Source organism: Centropristis striata, chromosome 18, assembly GCF_030273125.1.
Source record: "Centropristis striata isolate RG_2023a ecotype Rhode Island chromosome 18, C.striata_1.0, whole genome shotgun sequence".
Lineage (NCBI taxonomy): Eukaryota > Metazoa > Chordata > Actinopteri > Perciformes > Serranidae > Centropristis > Centropristis striata.
In genome coordinates, this window is record NC_081534.1 from 7060313 (window position 1) to 7076183 (window position 15871).

Consider the following 15871-nt stretch of genomic DNA (forward strand, 5'->3'; position numbering starts at 1 on the left):
TGGCCCTGGAATGAATCGGACCCTGGAGTTAAATTATTGAAGACCGGAATATTCGATTCTAGTTACTGTTTGTAGTAGCAATGTCATCCTGCAGAAACTGACATCAGGTCACGTGGGAAAACATTTTCAGATGAGCATGGGATGAAGGATTTTTGACACTAACACATTTTTACTTTTACCAAAATTTGAATGTTCATATTTAAAGACATAAGGGACAGTAGTGGGAAGCCACAGAATCATATAAAAACTTAAAAATAAATAAATTGACCCTTTTGAATAAAATGCATGGCAATAAAATATTGTAGTCTGCACATTTAAGTGTGTTGTACTTCATCTTATAAAACATAGCTGCACAAATACATACATTAGTCGAACCGTTTAGATTTTGTGTGTCTGCATGAGTGTGTGTGTTCTGCTTGTTTTGCAGCCTCGGGAAGCATGCTAAATTAATCCGATTTCATTTGAAGCTGAAACGTGCTTGTATTGTGCTGGGTGTAGAAAATGCCAGTATCTGCATTTTTTTCCTAATTTCTTTTTTTTTTTTAAATATATTCCTTGGTCCCAACAAGGAGAACCAGGCCCCTTTCTATTCACTCCCCTTCTCAGCTTTGTTCCATTTGTCTATTATCACTTATCTACTCCCCGCTGTTGAATAATCGTTGAATTGAGCAGAATAATGAGTTTGGTATCTTCTGCAGTATCAAGCGTGTCACATGTTTTTCTCGCCGAGTTCTGTGGTTCGGGCGCAATCCTGCGCTGTGACTTTGTGAAGGTTTTTTCTCTTTCTTTCTCTTTAAATGAATTTATCCTGATTCTACTCTCCTTTTATTCATTCTCTCTCCATTTGCTGAGATGATGGTTTTGCAGAAAGAAGGTCCTAAATGATTGGAGGTCATGTAGATTGAATTTTAATTCTCTCCTTGGATGCCAGCTGTGGTAATTTCTCCAAACACATGCGGAAGAAATTCAGAGCGAAATGTCTCCTCTCCTCACCCACCGAGGAGATTTGAGTTGCCTGCCATTAGAGATGGTGTTTCCTGCCTCGGGCGCCACAAGACAGACTCATGGCGAGCTGACAGTCGTCCTCCTGTGCAGGAACAGTATGCCAGTAGTGCCTGACGCAACTATGCTCAACAGATTCATACAGTGCGTGAAAACAAGGCTGATGTAGTGGTGGATAGATGGAGTTGGGGATGGAGATGGAGGTGTGAACTGTTGCCTGAATTGTTGGAAATAGCAGAGACAACAGCGGTAGAGAGGCAGACGTTTGTTTGACAATGTTTACCCCGGAGAAGAACAGATCCTCCTGCACTTAAAAACGATCTGTTCGTTTCCGTTTTTTCGCTGCTTAGAACATTATGCTGTTGCTCCCTAATCCCCATTTGTAATTATATGTGTGCTTAGGAGCTGTGGTGGGTTATGTAAACCTTGACTCTCATTGTGGCACACGATGCAGAGTAGGGAGGGTGGGAATGTGCTGCATCCACCTTCCACTGCTTTCTCTGTCTCATTTCATTCTCTCGTTTTTTCTTTCTCTTTCTACAACACACACGCAAACTCTCCTCTTCTTTCTGTGTGGTTTTCCCACACACACACCGAGAGAGAGAGAGAGAGAGAGAGGGAGAACACTTAGAGGAAATCAAGCCTTCAGTGTTCGACCATCTGAGAAATTGACAACTCTCCAAACCTCTCACGGCTGCGGGGAGGAGGGTTCCCTGAGAGAATAACTGACTTTTAGGATAAAAAAGGAAAAGAAAATACAGGATACTTCTTTGCTTAACCCTCTCTTAGCTTTAGTAGTAGCGTCTGTGATTTCTAAATTAGCATGAATTAGCATTTTTGCATTTTTATGCATCAAAAGACATTCTGGTAACCCGTTTGTTTGCTTCAGGCTTCATCTTTTTCTCTTCTCTTTTTCCATCCCTCCATCCTGTCACCACCCTTCTCATCTCCACCAAACAAGTCAAATGAGAAGCTGGTGTCGACAGCAGCTGGCTGTCTTTGACTTTGCTGCCCCCCGATGGTGCTGTGGTTCACTGGTTGGGTGTACATGCAGGTGTGCATATTGCAGCTTAAGCTTGTTAAGCTAAACACACTGCCGCAAACGCACACTGTGTCGGACTAAGCATCAGGAAACGACAGCAGAGGTTTCCCAACCCCTCTAGAGCCTTGTAAAGGTAGCTACTGTACATTTAATTTGCATACTCAGTGGTTTAAACACTAAACAGGAGGTACAGCTCAGTGTACCAGATGTGGAGGAGTTTTTCAGCACTACAATACAAGACTGCTTCCTTTGTTGAACATATTGCCAGAGTTGTTGGAAATGATGGAGAGCAAAGTTCTGGTGGTTAAAGAAAAAAAATGAAAAGACACCCACAGGAATACAGTCATCTCTTCCTCCACATCTACATATATTCTCTTCCAAGTTACAGGATACAGGTACAGCCAGTAGTTAATGCACTGGCCTCACACACATACACACTCACTCCTCCACAATCTGCCCGTCTGATGAGCTCTTTAATCTTCACCATTTGTGAAATTGTCCTGGCATTTTTCTTCACTTGCAAACACATAGAAACACACTAACATATGGCGTCCCGGTGGCCTGAGGGGGTTAATAACCGTGAACTGTCCAGACTGGTCTCCCCTCAAAAACGACAATATAAGGCGTTTGTACAGGCAGCAAAATACAACTCATATTTACAATTTAGACTGTCCTCCGTCACACTAAAGGCGGGAAAGAGGGAGTGGAGGTGGATGGGTCGAAACAAACGGCTGATTTTCACCCACTAGAACAGTGTTCGTGTCCCATGAGAAAACAAAAGTAAACAACTTTTTTTACATACTTCACTGTCTGCATTTATATAAAGTTTACACTGTCTTTTATAACAGCTTACCAGTATTTTTTTTGCCCTTAATCTAGTCAGTGGTTTTGCACCCTAAATTCACAGAAGATTCAGCCTTTTCTACAACCGTGAACCGTACTTGTATGTATAATGACGTGTGTGCTATTTTTAGAATGAGCCACGAAACTCTTTGACAAACGCTCATATGTGTCACATGTGTCTTTATGGGAGGTATTGACAAATGGTCTGTTCTGTCTTTTGGATTGGAGATCTTGTTGGAACTGTCCCCAGTTTGTGTCCAACAACCAGTGACATATGCTTCATGTAATTTCCCATCTCTCTCTCTCTCGCTCTCTCGCTCTCTCTCTCTCTCTCTCTCTCTCTCTCTCTCTCTCTCTCTCTCTCTCCACTCATGTTATGTCATCTCTCCATGATTGCTTACAAATGCTTACAAATCATAACTCATATGTGTTCTTATGGACATTTGTTGCTTTTTCATTTAAATTATTCATCCATTTGGCTGTGTTTATGCATATGGCATACACGTTGGCAAGGGGGAGTTCAACCTCAGCTCCTGTAGTAACTCTGTAACAAACTGCATCCAAAATGCAGATGCTCAGACAAAAATGTCCCACTGGAACACAAAGAAATAAAAATTTTGATCTCACAGCCATTATAGCATAAAATCATGCATTCTTTTATATCAGGCTTTCAATAAACAACCCTGGCTTTGTTTTCCTTGTCTCCGCCGGGTTATTGCTGCTGTATTATGGAACACTTCATACACTCTGAAAAAAAATACAACTTTAAATACTAATAATAACTACTAGCTTTTACTGTACAGATAGTAAATCACATTGTTTATGTATTTTTCATAAAAAGCAACAGTGGCATAATGTTAATTAACATTTTATTTTTATTTTGTTGGTTTAAGAATCAGTGAAAGTGGAAAATTGCATTTTTTAGTAAGGGACATTTTTATCCTCTAAGGTAACAGGAGGGAGTTTTTTAAAAGGATACACAGGGCTTCAAAACAAACAGTAGCATTAAGTACATTTACTGATCTATCTTTATCAACCATTGCCTGTTGCAACAAAAGTTAAATGCACAGTCAAGTCAGGAAGATTCAGCAAGGGCAAAACCATAAATCAAACTTTATCAACAAACTTTCTTTCCTGATAGATACAAACCCAGCAGAGAATCACTACATCCAATACTGTAGCAGATGCAGAAAACATTTGTTTATTTTCACTATCCTACAGCCAGATTACAGACCATAATCACACTGCCCTTCTGGCTCTGAGTGCTGAATAGTTCTTCTATAACAACTTTTTGTTTATGTTACATTATGTCTGCGCCATAATGGGACACTTCCATTTATCACATTTGCTTTAAAGTCACCCCCAAAACTACTCTTTACCCTTTGGCCGACTCAAGTGCCACCTGAGTGCAAAAGGTAGCCTTTAGCTCTGTTAGCAGTCACACCCTTTTCCTGCCTCTGCTTCTTCTGTGCACAACACTGACACACCAGATATCCAGGCTTTCCAAATGGCTTTACGTATGTGTGTGTGTGTTTGTTTCTGCACTCAGTGACCCATGTGTGTGGTTACACACTAAGCAGCAGTTTTATTTCTATAAATCATCACAAACCGCCATTAATCATAACTTCAGCGTCCTTCAGTTTAAATGCGCTTCGCTTTGAATAATCCACCTTTGAGGGACTTTTGACGAATGCCATTCTGTGACTTTTCTCAGCAGTGAGGTTAAGCCAACAAAAGAATGAATAGTACAGCATGATGTCCATTACAAATCATACTTGAAATTTAATGTGCAGAGGCTTGTTTCTAACTGTCACATGTTGATAAAGCTCTACGGATTTACCTCATCCCCGTGTAAAGCCTATTCAATATGTCTGATGCACAAAACCGCTTACTGTTTCATATTGATGCTACATCAACCCTTATGATTTTTGATATCCTGATAAATTCATTCATCTGCTTAGGTTGAGCCAGACAGAATATTCTATAATCCCTGTGAGTGTGCTGACCTCCTCCTTAGTTTTACTGTCTGATGAGGATGTTATTCTTCAAAGTGCTTAGTATGGACTATTCCTTAAATCTGGGTCTAGACAGAGCATTGTGTTTTACATTTAGGGTTTCCCTACAAATCACTGTGTCCATTATAGGAAATAAAAAGTGAGAAAAAGAGAAAGACAGCAAAAAATGAGATGAAAGAAATAAAGCAACACAGGCTGATAAAACAAAAGATTTAACTTTTCTTCATTGTCAGATTAATATATCACCTGAAACAGAAAGCCAATCCAACCAAGTGCTTAAACAGCCAAACATAATGTCAAAAACAGATCACAGCAATGGCCAGAAGGTGTTATCTTGTTTTGGCTTCATGGCAGTCGCATTTCACTTTTATCAACCTTATCAACCCTGTTTCCAGCAGCAGGCAGAAAGTTCTGAAGACCAAAATAGACTTGAAAGAAAATAGAGTTTGGCTTCACATCAATCAGGTGGCCAGAGACTTGTCTTTAATTATATGGTGCTAATGGTGCTCTTTGTTTGCTGGAGGTGCAAACAGGTTTACCATAACAACTTTACAAGAGGTGCTTTTTTAGCTTGGAGCGGCAAAAGAAAAAAAATATATATAATTGCAGCTTTAAGTGGAATAATCATACAAAATGACATAATGACTATACAATTTAGAAAACATCTTCACTGACTTGACGACGCATGCTCAACATTAGAAAACACCTTCAAGTCGTGATTTCATCAACAAATTTTTCTTCACATTTTGAAGATTTGCATGAGAAAAACTTAGTGAAACAAAAAATTTGATAAAACTTTTGAAGATGCGCATTTTTTATGCTTGATTCAGGTGTTTTTTGTCGAAAAATAATTAATGTGATAAACGGGAGATGGAAATGCTGGAAACATTTTTTCTGAATTTTGGAAAGATTTAACTCTCATGAGTGATCAGCTGTTTCTGCTCTTCCGGTCGAGACTAGCTGACATGAAAGAACAATGAAAGCTTCCCAATTGAATCTAATTCCTCAAGATTTTTTTCCATTTGGGTGGCCAAAGTTGTTCGATTAGCAACTTCTTTTTTGTTGTTTTTCCCATTTGGCTACAAAAATTTCTTTGACTTAAAAGGAAACACGGCTACTGCAGACTGGTTTCCCCTCAAAAACGTCAATATAAGCTGTTCGTACATGCAGCAGTATATATTACTTGCAAAAATACGTAACTTATGTGGCTCACGTCACCCCTGTAACAACTTCACTTCCAGCGGAATTTCACCCAGGAGAGCAGGGTGAAAACAAAGTAAATGAAGTTGTTTCAGTAACTTCCGTGGCTCGCGGTTTGTGATTTCTTTTTAAACGCAACTTCCGTTTTTTAGGTAACTTCCATGGCTCACACCACCGTTGTTCACTTCCAGCTTTTACGTATATTTATTCACTGTTTAACAAAGTTTTTTTTTGCCCTAGGTCTGTGGTTTTGTCACCTAAATCCACTGAAACTGAAGCCTTTTTTACAACCGCAAACTGTATGTTAGGAAACATATTTAGAAAACATATTTACCAACTTGATGACACACAAAGAGTCAACTATCCCTCATTGTGATTGGATGGTTCAGATATAATAATAAGCACATGGTTAAAGCTAGGTTAAGAGCAGATATATGAAATAATATCTGGATCATGCCATCACAATATTAAAATAAATAAATAAATCAATAAGTCAAAAGAACTTAAATCATTGTCCGAAGCCAGTGATGTCTGTGAGCTTTTTACATCGCTATTTCTAAATGCTGCAGGTGCATCGTCTAATTTAAGACGTTTCCTACCTTTCTTGTTTTTGACATTGGAAACAACCTGTATAGTTTATTAATGTCCGCATGAGGTTAAGTAAATATTGACTCAGCAGTCTCTGTGATAATTAAAGGTCATTTTGTGCTTTTGGGACATACAAATATTGGATGTCTGGCATACTAAAAACAGTACATTTAAATAGGAATAAGGGGAATTTAAATTTCACCGCTCACTGATAGTGTTGCGGTGTGGACTGATATTCCCTGTGTTTAAAATGTATTACTCTGTGTCTTATTTAAGTGTTTTTTCTTTCACAAGGGGTTTGGATTATTGGATTGGAGTACGCCTTTAAAAGTACAGTGTAGTCTGTTGGGATATTTTTGGGTGTTCTGATGTTCCTGTGTTGTAGCAGCACTTAATGTGTGTGTGTGTGTGTGTGTGTGTGTGTGTGTGTGTCTCCAGAGTGAATCACGTGGTGAGGATTACTGTGGATAACGTCCACAGCCAAGAGCCTCCTCTGTCGAGTGCAGGCATTTCCTACCGCCTCAGCCTGTACACGCATAGTACACATGCACTGTACGCACACACACACACACACACACACACACACTGTATATACACACACAGAAAGGAGACTAAGGCACACTTAGTGCCTGTAAGATTCTTTATCGATGTCCTTATCCTTGCTGTCAGGATGAGGATATGAGTTTTGAACTTTAAGGATTGTTGACAGCACGCTCTAAAGTGTGTGTTTGTGTGTGCGTGTGTGTGTGTGTGTGTGTGTGTGTGTGTGTGGGAGAAGGTTTGACAGGCATTCACATGAAACACCACAATGACAGTCAAGGCCCTTGTTGGTTTGTTTATCAAAACAAAGACTTGTCACTCTGTTAGGGGAAAAAAAGATTAGATAATCCTACACAGTTACAGCCAAGGCAAGTAAATAATGGGAACATAGAGAGAGGAAAAACGGAGAGAAAGAAAACAGATTTTCAGAGTTTGAATAGGACTAAAGTGTGTGTCTGTGTGTGTGTGTGTGTGTGTGTGTGTGTGTGTGTGTGTGTGTGCGCTGAAGAGATTTGACTCGCGTACCCCCCCCCGACTCTCTATACCCTGAATACTTGTGAAGCCTCTCACTTAATAGCTTTCCTCCTCCTCCATCTTCTGCTTCAATTGGACTGCTAATTATGTAAAGTGCGGGGCCCGATGGAAAACACACACATTCACACATACACGCACAAACACACAGACTGACAAGTAGCAGCTTAATTACCATCTGAAATGACATCCTCATTGCTGCTGATATCTCTCTTAAGAAATACCAAGTTACAGACCAGCACAGAGTGTAGGTGCAACTGTTGTGTGTGCTTTCATAGATATCATGCTGTGCATGCGTACAAGTCTCAGCACTCACACACAGTGAGGTTGCATAGAGCTCAATCACCTGCAGTATCTTGCTGAGGCCTGTTATTAGCTTTACATTGCGTATGAATGACTGTAATCACAGCAGCAGTCTTCACTTATGCAGAGCCTGTTGATGTTTAATTCTCTGCAAATGTAAAGTGATGTTTGGTTCAGCTGTCTGCTTTTACTTCTATACAGCCCTGACATAGGAGCCTTAGGAGCTGTAATTAATCTTCACATAGCATAAGGAGACATACCACCTGGGTCTTAGCTTTGTAGTTTTGACCATTATGCCATTACTGGTTTGACACGATTACCATGGTAATTGGTGAGATGTGGGAATGCAAGCAGCAGTCAGAAGATCATACTGGTTTTAAATAGCAGGCTGTATGAAAGCCTCTATGATGTCACTCATAGACCAATTATTTGTATACGTACATTGACAATAGCAAACAAAGTGGCGTATTGTTGTGGGCCAACCCAGAAGTGGCCCCCACGGGGTCTATTGAAACTTTGCCTAAGGGATTTTTGCATTGGATTTTGGATCATTGTATTTGGATATTTATAAAGGATATCAATCTTAGCTAACACTTCTAAAACAAGATCCAGGATGTAAAAAGTTTTTATTTAACATCTAGGAAAGTAATTTCAGTTACAAGGCAAGTTGCTTATTACAAACCATAGAAGTGTGTCACTTGTTTTTTTGTTTTTTTTACAAGCGTGTCTTGTAAAAAGGTGTGCTCAGTCCTGCAGAGACACCAGTTTAAGAAGGACACTACTGGGGGGAGTAAAGAGTGGGTGACCAACAAAGTTAAAGCTACAGCTGTAGTTCTTTTGTGTATGTCTTCACACTGGATCAGATTCTTAAATAAAATGTTGCATGCATGCAGAATCACTAATAAGAAATATATTTGGTGTCAAAATACCAGCAGGGTATTGTGTCAGAATCTTTGTGTCTTCATGTTTATTAAAGCAACAGAGAGTATATGACCAGTAAGTAAGTAGGTAGAGGTAGAAGACTTGGACTCTGGGTCAGATATCTTGGGAGTTTAAATTTTAAGACATTTTCTTTGCCTTTTTCTTGAACCTTCACTCAGTGGTTCTAATTGAACCGTGTCGACATCCTCAAAATAAACTCCTTTTCACTGTTTTGCTTTTCAGAGAGTCATGCAGTGGGAATAAAATACATTGAATTGCAGTCAACCAAAGACTTCCCCTACCTCTCTAAGACAACAAAAAGCCATTTGACTACAGCACAGCCGATCCCAGCTGAGATTGATCGATGACATTCAGACATGATGGGGAGCACTTTGCCCCCAAAAAGGATGCTGTACACAAAAACAGACCTTTCAAACTGAATGTTGTTATGTTGCTGCTTGCTTAAAAAGCCACAGCACAGTGTTGAGAATATTGGCAAACTGGTTAGGAAAGTTTTTGTGGTGCCTCTTAAAGGAGCAGTGTGGAGGATCAGACTGGTCTCCCCTCAAAAACATCAATATAAGCTATGTACATGCAGCAAAATATGATTCACGTTTACGTTTTCGACTGTCCTCCTCCACCATTTTGCTGACTTAGTAGTAATGATTGACTTTCACCCAGGAGAATGGGGTTTGTGTCTCATGTGAGAACAAAAGTAAATTGCTTCTTACGTAACTTCCATTTTTTTGCGTAACTTCCTTGGCTCACGGTTTGTGAATCACTTTTTTTTTACGTAACTTCAGTGGCTCGTAACTGCTCAACTTCTAGCATTTATGTACATGTATTTACTGTATGAACTGTCTTTTATAACGCCTAATCAAGGAGTGTTTTGCCTCAAACCCAGGTCAGTGGTTTGTAGCCCTAATTCACAGAAACTGCAGCCTTTTCGTGTGTGCTACTTTTAGAATGCTCTGTGGTCCTGTGAGCTGCAAAATGCTAATTTTGACAAACACTCATACGTGTCAATATGTTTCGTTATTGTTTTGGTTGGAGATCTCATTGGGAGGATTGAGGAGTATCTATTGTCAGAAATGGAAAATGTTATTCAAAAACGGAGAAACATTATGTTTCCGTTAACCTTTATTGGGCCTTTTATACGTACATGGGGAGCGAGTACTCTTCCATGGACTCTACTATGTTTCTACAGTGACCCAGGATGGACACACTGAAAACTCTTGAATGAGCCTTTCACGTTTTTACGTTACCTGAAGGCCACTGTAGGTTTCTAAGCATGCTTGGAAAGGGAGGGGTGGTTGCAGTCTGCCATTAAATTCTACACACTGCATCTATAAGAATGATGATAAAAGCATTTAGCAACCACAGATAGCTAGCAATGACTAAACAGGGGAACTCAGTCCCCCAAATGATTTGCATATTGTGTTTTTATTGTCTCAGACAGTCAAACAGACAGGTTTGGTCTACTACTTTTGTCCAAACTGAAATATCTCAGCCACTATTGGATGGATTGCCTTGAAAATGTGTACAGATATCCCTCTTGCCCATAGGATATTCTAATGACGTCAGAGGTCCCTTAACTTTTTTCTCTAGTGCCACCATGACTTTTATATTCGTGGTTTTGACTACATAAAGGTTTTTTTTTTACCACCATTGGATGGATTGTGTTCCTCCACCCATGGTTCAGCCCCCAAGCTGAGATCTCCATTTCAAAAAAGAAAACTCTTTTGCCCTGCCTCATAAAAACTAATGACAGTGCTTTTTATTTACTTTTGGCAGATCTATGCTGGCCTCTGCTGGGCAACACTGAAATGTTCTCTGTGTTTACTGATTTGCTCTGATATGGGTGTGGCATGTGAATTCATGACATAATAAACAAATTCAGTAAAAAATACAAGTAACTCTCCTTCCAAGACATATTTTCTTTATTACATTGAAACACAGTAAATGCATGCTTAAAAGGAAAATGCATAAAGCAGTTTGTGTTGCATTCCATCGATCTGTTTGGTTTATTTTCAACAAAGCAAGTCTGTTTTAGACTTGAAATAAAAAAAAAAAGTTCATACTGGACCGACTTGAGCCACGAACACCAGAACCAATTTTCAGATTTAAACTCCAGAGTGGACATCACAGTGTGTTTTTATAGGGTTCTTTCCATGTCCACCCTTGTCTGTTTGTGTTTTCTGAACTGCAGATTGACGCTCACCACGTTTTTTTCTGGCGTGAGCCCGGGACCTGACCTGGCTCACAAATCAATACATGCCTCTGTCAGTTAAAGCATCCATCTGTGGACTGGCTGGCGCGCACACATGTTTGGATGTGTGACCGTGTTTTTTTATGTGAGAGCGAAGGAGACACAAAGCGGGAGAGAGCCCTTGCAATTTAAAATTGAGTAGAACAATGGTGAGCCAAGGTTTCATTATCCTCCAGGCTACTGTACCCACACAGTCGACAGCTTGTTCATAGAATGGATTTTACAACAGCCCTAAAAGCAGCACAAACGAATGTGGGATTTTTTACAGCCATGCACTGCTTGGCGAGACAAACGGATCAGCGATCTCACACTGCTTATGTATGAATTTTGCAACACATCATATGAATTTTGACATTTGAGTGAAGCAAAATCCAATACTACTTATAATGCAAACCTGTTTGTGTGGGCAGACTTTTGTACACGAATCAACTTTTAAATGATGCTTTATTCAGTGGACGTTAAAAAAACTAAAAAAACAAAGGTGACATACGACATTGAATCGTTTACAGGTACAACCCTGTCCTAACTCATGAGATGCTCTCACCTACAGCTTCAGCATTTCCCTAGACGCAGCCAAATGCTGGTGCATTTCTGAGGCCACAGGGCTATTTTTTTCTTTTAAAAGCTGAGGTGTCAAAACAGGTATGTCATGGTTGGATACCCTTTTTAATCTGTCTCTCTCTCTCCCCAAGAGGCTTCCAGTCCTGCTGACTGTCTTCCTCTTTCTTCGCTGCACTCGCTCTGGCTTTCTCCTTTTCAAACTCCTCATAAGGGAACAGAATAGTCTGACCCAAATGCCTTCAAACCACCATGATAGGGCTGGGCGATATGACGACATATATATATATATATATATGAATATATCGTCAAAATGTCTATAAAAATGTCGATCTTTTTTATCAAAAAATAAAAACAGCAGTCCAACTACATTATGGCAACATTTGTCAACAATTTACGTTCTGATCCTCACCTTGAAATAATATGCACGTCATACTCAATATGTGTACTTTTGTTCAACATACCACCAAGTTCTCCAACCTAAACGGCAGAAGTGGTCATGTGCAAGTACCACAAAATACGGCACGTATCGCGGCTCGCATTTCAGGGCTCATATTAAAGTATTGCAGCGTGCGTGGGGTACAACGGCACGTTCTAAAAATGGCACACATGTACGGTCCGCGGTTGTTAAAAAATCCCTGCAGTTTCTGTGGATTTATGTTGTAAAACCACTGACCTTAGGTTTAGGGCAAAAAACGTCTGGTAAGGCGTTATAAAGGACAGTTTAAACAGTAAATAAATGTACAGAAATGCCGGAAATTAAGTAGTTACAAGGGTCACGTGACTGCTGCAATTTACAAAAAAAAAGGTAAGTTATGTTCAAAAACGTGATTCACTTAACTTAAATTAAAAAAATGTTTACTTTTCTTTTCACACGGGATATGAACCCCGCTCTCCTGGGTGAAAGTCCATTGCTTATTTGAAGCAGTCTCCAACTGACCATGGGAATCCACCCTTTTAAACTTCGTTTGGCTGTCAATCACTATTACGTCAGCAAGATGGTGGCGGCTGCATTACAGCGGACAGTGAAATTCATAAATATAGCTCGTTTTTCGCTGCCTGTACACATGACCTATATTGACGTTTTGACAAAAGACACACAGACGCACTGAACTGCAATTATCATGTCAATTCTCAAGAGCCTCTGTGGACCAACAGGCAAATTGTTTTGTTTATCATTCGCTGCACTGATTGCTGTCTTTAAAAAAACAACTTGATTTCAAACTGTCAATTTGTTTACATAGCAGAAATGATGCCCTGGTTGCTGTCTGCCATTATCTTTTATGAACGTTATGGTCACCACATTGCATTGTGGGATATTTCTGTTGCATACCGGAAACAGTATGCAATTTACATCTGTTTCATACTATAGTGTCGCACTCCCCACATACTGTTTTAGCATAGTAAATAGCAGCTAGTGTGGACTTCCATACACTCAATACTTTTTATTTGTCAAGTACATAACAAGTATACAAAAATAGGCTTTACCATGTGCTTATTTCATATACATTATTTATCAGGGGTCCCACACATTTTGACCAGTACATTTTCAAAAATTTCCCATAACTTTTCCATAATGTTTAACCCCATTTCCATGACTTTAATTAGTTTGATGGCCTGACAGTAGTGGCGCTTCAACTATCACACAGTGCAGCACTAGATTTTAAAGTCATAATACAAGGAACATATGTCACATTAAGGTAGATGAGTTTTGGGATTGTATAAGCATAGCCAAACCATTCTGTTAATTCCAGACCATTTCCAGGGTTAAAAAAACATTTTATCTTAAATTTTATAATTTTGCAGGAATTTAGAAATCTCAATTTGTTTACTAAATTACCACAAAACATACTACATTGTGATATATATCCTCATCAAGACATGAAATGACCTGATTGCCTGTAAGATTTTGGCCTTTTGGCCTTGCTCAACATAATTTATTCACCGTCATTCATTGTCTGTCTACAAACTACAAGCCAGCTTGTGTTTTTCAGTGTGTGCGGACATGTTTTGTATTATACAGTAGGGCTGTACATGTTCCACTTCTATTTTACATTTCCAAAAAAAGATTGTGTGATTAGAGCAAGCGGCGTCCATAGAGGGTAGTGGGGCAGGGAGAGGAGGAAGTAGCATGATGATTTAATTTTCTGCACACTGAGCAGCGTGTGTGCGCTGCAGCCTGAGCGCGCAGACACTCGCCTGTCACTCTGTGGATGATGAATACGCCTGCAACCAGGCATGTGGGACATGTGTGTGTTTCTCATTGATAAAATATAAGGGACATGCAGGTATCCAACTTTAAATTGGGTTCACTCTTCATCTCTCTCATTGTGCACATTTGTGTGTGTGTGTATGTGTGTGTGTGTGTGTGTATTTCCTGTCATAGCAGACGCTCTCTTTTATCTTATCAGAAGCTTTGGATGCGTAAACAAACCTGTCAGAAGGAGGCGAAGGATCTGCAATATATTGCCACACTTTGTCCTGTTACAATGGTATCTAAGCCTGACCGACATATCGGTTGAATGATTTGTTTTGACTTGTTTTACACCATATATAATGCAGAAAATAATGCTTGGAGTAATTAAGAAATGGTGTATTTTTTATCTTTATTTACATTATCAACCAATTTGATGATGACAAAGAAAATAAATCAAAATGAAAATAAATCACTCAAAAAACATAAATACTGAATGTTAAAAGTCAATCAATTGCTGACCTTTACAAAAAAATTTATAAAATAAAAACCTAACAGCATTTCTAAATTAACCCGAGCATTGTTTTCTGCTTTATATATTGTGTTAAAAAACTTTTTATCAGCGCATATCGGACAAGATGTTGATACCAATGGATTGTTGATACCTTCATGCCTTTGATAGTCCAGTATCGGTCAACAGATATATCAGTCGGCCTCTAATGAAGTTATCAGTTCAAGAAAGAAGCCCTCTGAGTACTTTGCACGGTTACAGTATGTCGATGAAAAATGCACCTTCCGCATAAAAAAGGTCTATTTTTCATTCCATATCTGTTAGTTTTTGCCCTAAAAATCAGTATAGATGTCAGGAATCTGATATCAGCCGGGCGCCACTGTTTTTTTTTAGCATGTATGTATAAATGGACCCAGCCTCATTACTGTACTTGTACCACAGACTCTAAATCTTACTGGCCATAAAATAATTGGACATTTTGTCTCCTCTTTGTCTCGCAGAGGCATCGATCCTGTCGTACGACGGCAGCATGTACATGAAAGTCGTGATACCAAACGTCATGCACACGGAGGCCGAGGACGTCTCCCTCCGCTTCATGTCCCAGCGGGCGTTCGGCCTGCTCATGGCCGCCACGTCCCGCGAGTCGGCGGACACGCTGAGGCTGGAGCTGGACAGCGGGAGAGTCAAACTGACGGTCAACCTAGGTATCGTATAAACCGTCCCTGTTGGCTCACCTCTCTTCCAGTTCAAGAGGAGGCCTTACTGTCTTTGTGTTTTCTTTTTTTCTTTGTACATTTTTCTTTCCGGTCCAGACATGATATCAGACCTAACACACTAAACCAGTTTTTGTCGTTGTAGTTGCATGTATTGTTTTTGACTTGCCTGGACTGTAAGTTTTTTCTGCCTTGATGCTTAGATGTCTGTAGATTTTTTATATCCATCAATCTAACACGTAACAAAGTTACCCATGCTCTACAGCACATCTTTTGAACAGATCATGCTCATTACTGTGTAAGAACAGATTTTTCCAAAGACGCAGCATTTCACTTTTTCAATTTAATAGATGGCACTGCTACTCACACATGCATTAATTAAAATAGTTACATTTAAGATAATATTCTGCCATCTATTCAGAACTGCAGGTAAGCATTCTTACATGTTAGTGCTGCACTGATAGTATGCATTCTTATCACGTGGGTCTGTTCCTGTGGTCTTTTTATTTATTTTTATTTTTTCCTCATTATAGCAGGTTCATGTTCCTCTCCGTCCATTAGTAACCCTTGGTCTAGCTGGCATCTCCCATGCCTTGTTCAAAGATGGCACTCACCCCTTCAAAGGCCCCGAGCCTGCGGCC

The 15871-nt window shown here is 39.6% G+C and overlaps 1 protein-coding gene across 4 annotated transcripts in view; it reads left to right on the forward strand.

Annotated features, from left to right (window-relative positions):
* nrxn3b (neurexin 3b) overlaps positions 1-15871 on the forward strand; it is a 367630-nt gene that overhangs the window by 134318 nt on the left and 217441 nt on the right. For all 4 annotated transcript variants that reach the window (XM_059356778.1, XM_059356779.1, XM_059356776.1 and 1 more), the window contains exon 10: positions 15018-15221. In XM_059356778.1, coding sequence (XP_059212761.1) covers positions 15018-15221 — 204 coding nt within the window. The remainder of the gene's footprint in view (positions 1-15017; positions 15222-15871) is intronic.